The sequence below is a fragment of the Crocuta crocuta genome, unplaced genomic scaffold (assembly GCF_008692635.1).
Source record: "Crocuta crocuta isolate KB4526 unplaced genomic scaffold, BGI_CrCroc_1.0 scaffold299, whole genome shotgun sequence".
Taxonomy (NCBI): Eukaryota; Metazoa; Chordata; class Mammalia; order Carnivora; family Hyaenidae; genus Crocuta; species Crocuta crocuta.
Window position 1 is genome coordinate 3,060,054 of NW_027532747.1, and position 6,929 is coordinate 3,066,982.

General features: G+C 57.3%; 1 protein-coding gene across 1 annotated transcript in view; it reads right to left on the reverse strand.

Annotated features, from left to right (window-relative positions):
- The window catches only part of HHIPL1 (HHIP like 1), a 32,792-nt gene that overhangs the window by 10,277 nt on the left and 15,586 nt on the right, over positions 1-6,929 (reverse strand). Inside the window, exons 8-9 of the mRNA XM_077780826.1 lie at positions 6,522-6,648; positions 2,886-3,031 (exon numbers count right to left, since the gene is read on the reverse strand). Coding sequence (XP_077636952.1) covers positions 2,886-3,031; positions 6,522-6,648 — 273 coding nt within the window. The remainder of the gene's footprint in view (positions 1-2,885; positions 3,032-6,521; positions 6,649-6,929) is intronic.

Here is a 6,929-nt window from a genome sequence, read left to right on the forward strand (position 1 = left end):
CGTTCCCGGTCTGCAGGAGCCAGAGGCCGAGAAAGAGAAGTCTCCAGCAGTCTCCCGGGCTGCCTGCTCGACCCACCCACCTTCTTGCCTCCTTTCTGGGGACCCAGCCGCACCCTGGTCCCCACTGGGCTTCCTGCTCAACACCACACGCGGCTGGGTACAAGTGAGGGGCCACAGCCCGGCTCCCAGCCAGCTGCTGGCACATGTGGCTCTTTGAGCCCCGGCTTCCTGATCCCCGATGCGGGATGCCTCCCAGGGCCGTAATGAGGGTTAAAAGAGCACAGACTAAATGCTCAATCGATATTAGCTGCTGTCACTGTTGCTATCACTGTCATCCTCCAGGATCCAGGTCCCGCCAAGTCCTTGAGGCCAGAGTCTCTCCACGGACCAGCAAGCACCTCCCGGGGGCAGAAGAGCCCACGCGCGGGGGTCTCTAGTCTGAACCCCAGCCCCCGCGCTTAGCCCCACGTGCGTACTTGTAGCTCTAGGACAGCCCCACTTGGAGCCTCAGTCTCTGTGCCCTCTCAGAGCCCCTGAGAGTTATGAGCACCTGGATACTCTGAGTGAATGAGTTCTCTCTCTCCTCACTCTCATCCCGCCCCCTGGTTCTTGCTGCCGGAGGGACCAAGGCCCAGGAAACGTTCCCATCTTACAGATGAGAAAATGAAAGGCTCAGAGAGTTTAAGTGATTTGTCCAAAGTCACACAGCCGGGGAGTGGTTAAGCTGGCCTGGAACTCAGGAATGTCTGCTGCCCCAGAGCCCTCATCACCGTAGGATGCTTGGTGCCTGGGAGGCCCAGACACAGGCCAGGTGGGATTCAATGTGACAGCCTGGCCATGTTAATAGTTCTGTCTTTGTAAAAGGACAGCAAAGAGTTCTCCCACAGGTGGGGGCAGTCCCCAAGGAAAGGCTAAGATGGACAGAGAGGTGAGAACTCAGAGGAGGGCATGTTTGTGGGGACTGGTGCAGTCAAGGAGGGCTGCATGGGGGTGGGGTCTGAGAATCAAGGCCCAAGAATCCCAGGGAATTCCACAAAGCAGAAGAAGCTTGGGGGAGGGGTGGGGAACTCGTGTAAGTGGGGTAGACCCAGCTGTGGTGGGGAGCCGGGGGCTGGGGGAGGTCAGGATGCTGAGAGCTCAATGGCCTCTGACCCCCCTCCAGAAGCTCCAGCCCTGCTTTGGAGGGGTTGGGGGGTGCTTAACAGGTCCCCAAGGTGATGCTGCAACCCCAGGAAGACAGCCCCTGCTGGAGAACCCATGTCACAGGCATGGATTTGCTGTGCAGCCTTGAGCTATGACTTCCGTCTCTGGACCTCTTTCTGAAGAGAGGCCTCCGGGAGCCCATCTCCTCCCTGGCTGTGCAGCCCTCGTACCTACTCTCCAGGGCCCGGGAGTGACGCAAGGCTTCTAGCATATGCTGCTCCCTCCTCCTGGAATTCCCTTTTCCATGGCCGGTCTTCCTTTGGCTGACCAAGCTCAAGCTCAAGGCCGCGGGAGGCCTCCAGGGGCCAGGTCGGGTACCGTCCCCCAACCCCCACCTCTGTGAAGCAATAGGCTTGGACCAGGCACTCTGCTTGGCCTATCAGCCTCGCGTGCTGGGAGCCACTGCCCCCCACCGGCACTGCCGAGCCCTAGCCAGGGCCACACTGCCTGCTTCTCTCTGCTGTGTGGACCATCCCTGGAGGACACCAAGCCAGCAGAGGTCCTTGTTTGCAGTTTGCAAGTGTCAGAAAAACGACTGGACAGGTAGGAGCTGCGGCCGGAGGCCGGAGCTGGGGAAGGACTGTCTGCATTAGACCCCGGGGCTCTGAGCCTTGGGGGGCGGAAGGGGTTGGGGGTCGCCGGCCTGAGGTCACCAGTGTGCTGTCCCTGGGCTGTGTGGTTTCGAGCCTCCTCCTGGCCATCCGTTACTTGATGTCACTCAGAGGGCTGAACAAGGGCCCCTTGGGAATTGCACCTTCCAAGCCCTGGTCCCGGTGGGGGAAGGGCGCCCCTCCTTCCAAAACACATTAACCCCCTACTGACCAAAAGAAAAAGGCTTTCAAGGCCCAGTGGGTTTGGGGGGGCAGGGGGGGCTGGGGCTGCCCTTTTGAAAATTTAGACTGTGACGGGTGTCATCCAATAAAGGTTTCCCAGACTTAGGCCTGGGGGCTCTGGGCACTGGGCCCCGCAGGGGATACCCCTCCAAAGGTCCCTGGGTGGGCGTTGCCTAGCAACCCTGCCCAGCATCCCCCCCCAGGCCCCACTGGGGGCCCCTCGGCTTTTGTCCAGGGACAATGGGGGCCAAGGACAAAGGCAGGAGGCTGGAGCAGGATTGAGTCTCCAGGGCCCCTCATCCTCTCCCCTCCCTCCCTGTGCCTTGCATCGAAAATGCAAGAGCCTGAATGAGAACCCACTAACAAGTATGGCAGCAAAAGGGTGTGCCAGAGGGAGGTGTCTACCCACTTTCTGAGGACTATGTGGCTTAATTTCATAGGCCAGATTGCTTGGGGCTTCACGAACCCAGGGTGGTGGGGGTCTGGGACACGCTCTTCCCCCGCCAGCCTGCACTTCCACCATCATAAACCCTTTCCTGGTCTCCTCACTCTGCATCATCATTGGCGGCCTAGAAGCAGCCTTGCAGGGAGATGGGGGGCGGGGGGGGCAGGGACATACTGCAATCTTCCAGATGAGGAGGCAGGAGCTCAGGCTGGTGGGGGCCGAAGCCCCAGCAAGGTCTCAGGCCTGTTCTCCCGCTCCCCAGCCTTAGGGGGATTTCAGGCCTGAGACCCCATCCCTGGAATCCCAGGCCCAGAGGACCCACGGGGGCTGGGGGAGGGGTGGGGGGGATCCATCCCGGGCAGGCCGTCTGGACAGAGAGGCCTCAGGGCCTCAGGAGTGCTCACCGGCCTCATCCTCTGCAAAGGAGATGATATGTGGGTGGTAATTGTTAATGAGGCCTGGGAACGCGCAGGTCTGGCCGCGACCCATGCAGATCTCGCTGTAGTGCCACTGGCCCGTCTCCAGGTTCTCTCGGAGGGACATCAGACGCCTGCAAAGAAGGATACGCTGTGGGGTCCTGGCCGGCACGCTGCCCGGGGGAAGCCGACCCATGGTCCCTCCCTCCATGCGTATTATTCACGCAGCCGGGACTGCACCTCATTTGCAGGATCCCATGTAAAATGAGCATACAGGGCCCCCTTGTTCAAAAACTACCAAGTATTTCGATATAGTGAGAGCAGAACTTAGCCACTGTGCGGTCAAGGGTGGGCCCTTGTGAGCACGAGGTCTNAAATGAGGACTGCACCTCATTTGCAGGATCCCATGTAAAATGAGCATACAGGGCCCCCTTGTTCAAAAACTACCAAGTATTTCGATATAGTGAGAGCAGAACTTAGCCACTGTGCGGTCAAGGGTGGGCCCTTGTGAGCACGAGGTCTGTGCATCGGCACAGCCGCACATCCACAAAGCTGGCCCTCGACGCTCCCTGATGGCCTGGCCGTTAGGATCTGGTGCTCCCATAAAGCAGGCCCTGCTGCATTCCTCACTGGGCACCTCCTATGCACCAGGAAAGGGCAAGGGAAGGAGACCAGCCTGTCCCCTGCGCCCCCTCAGCTCAGCCCCACCCACTGACCTACAGGAGGCAGTCAGGAGCCTCAGAATCCTCCAAGGCTGGGGGCCAGAAGTCTGTCTATTCTCCGGAGCTGCCTCCACTTCGGAGATGCTTGGGTATCTTCAGAATATGCCGATCTTGCCCCTTACTCCCGTCTCCTTCCGTCCATCACCAGCTTGGACGGACCCTCCTCTGGGAAGCCCTCCTGACTGCCCCTGCACTGGGCTCCCCCAGCACTGCGCACAGGCTGCCTGAGGCTGGACTAGAGTGGGCGGACCCCCGGTGCAGCAGAAGGGCTTGGGAAAGGCGGGCAAAATTCGTTGAATGTGTGTGGCCAAGAGACTTGGGTTCTCGTGGGGGCCAGGAAAAGGGAGAACGGAGAATCAGACATAGAAACAGAGGCTTCGTCCAGACCCGTTTCCAGAGAGGAAAGCTGAGTGGCAGAGGCGGACCCTAGGGAAGGGGCGGAGCTTGGGGAGGATCCAGACTCCAGAGGCCTGGGTCAGGGTCAGTGTGGGGGCTGACAGAAACCAACCTCGCCTCAGCAGCCTGCAAGAGATGAGAATTCTCTGGCCATCCTCAGGCTTCCTTATTTCTTTATTTCTACTTCTGGGGAACCCTGTTGAGCTGCCCCCGTATGCAGAGCCTGGGGTGGGAATAATTAAGAGCCGCCAGACAGTGAGCGCATACTGGATTCTAAGTGCTGTATGCATATTAACTGATTCGGTCCTCAAACCCTGGGAAGCAAGTACTATTATCGTCTCCATTTTACAGATGGGGGAACTGAAGCACAGAGAGATGAAATAACTGGCTCAAGGTCACACAGCCAATAAGCTGGCCAGGATCAGACCAAAGCCATCTCAGCAATGCTTTTTTTTTTCCTTAAGATTTTATTCTTGGGGCACCTGGATGGCTCAGTCAATACAGTGTCCAACTCTGACTTTGGCTCAGGTCAGTCATGATCCCAGAGTGGCAGGATCAAGCCCTGCGTCAGGCTTGGATCTGAGTGTGGAGGCTGCCTAGGATTCTCTCTCCTTCTGTCTCTCCCTCTGCCCCACTCCTGCTCATGCATGCATGTGCTGAATCTATCTAAAAAATAAATAAGGGGCACCTGGGTGGCTCAGTCGATTAAGCGTCTGACTTTGGCTCAAGTCATGATCTCCCCATTCATGAGTTCGAGCCCCATGTGGGGCTCTGTGCTGACAGCTCAGAGCCTGGAGCCTGCTTTGGATTCTAAGTCTCCCTCTCTCTCTGCCCCTCCCCAACTCGTGCTCTGTCTCTGTCTCTCTCTCTCAAAATAAATAAACATTTTAAAAAACTAAAATAAATACATAATTTTTCATTAAAAAAAGATCTTATTCTTAAGTAATCTCTACCTGCATTAAAGAAAAGCTTTACTTGGGGTGCCTGGCTAGGTCTTTCTGTAGAGCATGCCACTCTTGATCGCCGGGTCGTGAGTTCGAGCCCCACACTGGGGGTAGAGATTACTTAAAAATAAGATAAAATTAAAGAAATTATTTTTTTCAAAATCTTTACTTATGTATTTAAATGTTTAAGTTTATATTTTGAGAAAGAGAGAGAGAGTGCATGTAAGAGTTAGGGAGGGACAGAGAAAGAGGGAGAAAGAGAGAATCCCAAGCAGGCTCTGCACTGTCACTGTGGAGCCAGACTTGGGGCTCAAACTCATGACCTACGAGATCATGACCTGAGTCGAAACCAAGAGTTAGGCATTTAACCGACTGAGCCACCCAGGCGCCCTGTTTATTTTTTAAAGCAATCTCGGCTTTAAATGGGGCTCAAACCCCATTTGATGTGGGGCTCAAACTCACATCCCCAAGATCAAGAGCTACATATCCCTCTTAACTGAGCCAGGCACCCCCCTCCCCCAACAGCACTTTTAAGCCTCCTGCCAGGTATATGTCTTCCTTGGGGCTCCGTGGTCCTCAGTTTTCTTCTCTGTGCAATGGGAGGATGAGGTGGTCATGGGCTCTCCTCGGGAAAGCGTCTGACCCACAGCAGGCCTAGGAGGTATGCTCTCTTTTCTCCCTCCAAAACCTGGTATGTCCCAACCCTCACCCCATGCAAACACACACAGACACACACAGACACACAGACACACACATATATACCCTTTAGGGTCTCAGTGAGTGAGGTGACCCTGCCACAGAGCATGGGGACTGGCCAGACCCTGGCTGGACCCCATCCTCTCCACCCCAGCAGAATGACCTCTCTGGCCTCTTCTGGATCACCACTCCCCGGAGCCCCAGTCAGTTGGTGCAGCGACAGGGCCAGGTTTCCTCAGAAGCCAGGGGGCCCCTGGGGCACCTGGGTGGCTCAGTCGGTTAAGCGTCCAGCTTTGGCTCAGGTCATTATCTCATGGTTCGGGGGCTCGAGCCCCGCATCGGGCTCTGTGCTGACAGCTCAGAGCCTGGAGCCTGTTTCAGATTCTGTATCTCCCTCTCTCTCTGCCCCTCCCCTGCTCATGCTGTCTCTCTCTCTCTCTCAGAAATAAATAAAAGGTTAAAAACCCAAGAAGCAGCCAGGAGTCTGTCACGGAAGTTGTTCATGTCCCCTCCCCCTCCCCACATTCCACCTCTGGCCGTCCTGCCTTCCCGGTGGTCAGGCCTGGAGCTGTGCCCTCGGGGTGGTGCTTGAGGCAGCCAGCAAGGCTCAGGACGAATATCAGGAGAAAAGGGGGCTGGTTAGGGTGTCTCCAGAGCTGAGACTCCACACTTCCTGCCAGAGGAAGAGACCTGCTTGCCTGGCACTTGGAGGTCCCGGTCAGACAGCAGCTGTATGGAGGATGCACCTGCACACGCGCACCTGCACGCGCACCTGCGCTCTCCGCTTTATACACAAAGTCGCGGCAGCGGCCAGAGACACTCAGGGCAGGGGGCTGCTTTGGCACGGGAGCCCACGGGCCACTTACCCACTCATAAAATCGCCGAAAATGTAGAGGCCGTTCAGGTTGGGGTACTCACAGCCCCGGTACACATAGCCTCCCGTGACCGATTTGCCCAGTTTGTGCGGGTAGGCGAATATCGGCAGCACATCATCTGCAGAGGGGGCGGAAACTGGGGGTGAGCATGTGGGTTCACCGGGGGCCAGCCCCTCCCCCACAATGAAGCTCGGTAGGTGGTCTGAGTCTGGAAGGGCAAGGGGGTGGGAGGGCACCAGGAAGGCTTCAGTTGGGGCCCATCGCAGCTCAGGTAAAGCAGGGAGGCGAGCTTGCGTGTGCAGGGGTGCGGGGGAGGGAGAGGGGGATGGGGAGGTTGGGGCGGAGAGCCAGGACAGCCCAGGAGCTTTGGGAAGCAGGGAGAGGCTCGGGGAGATAGAT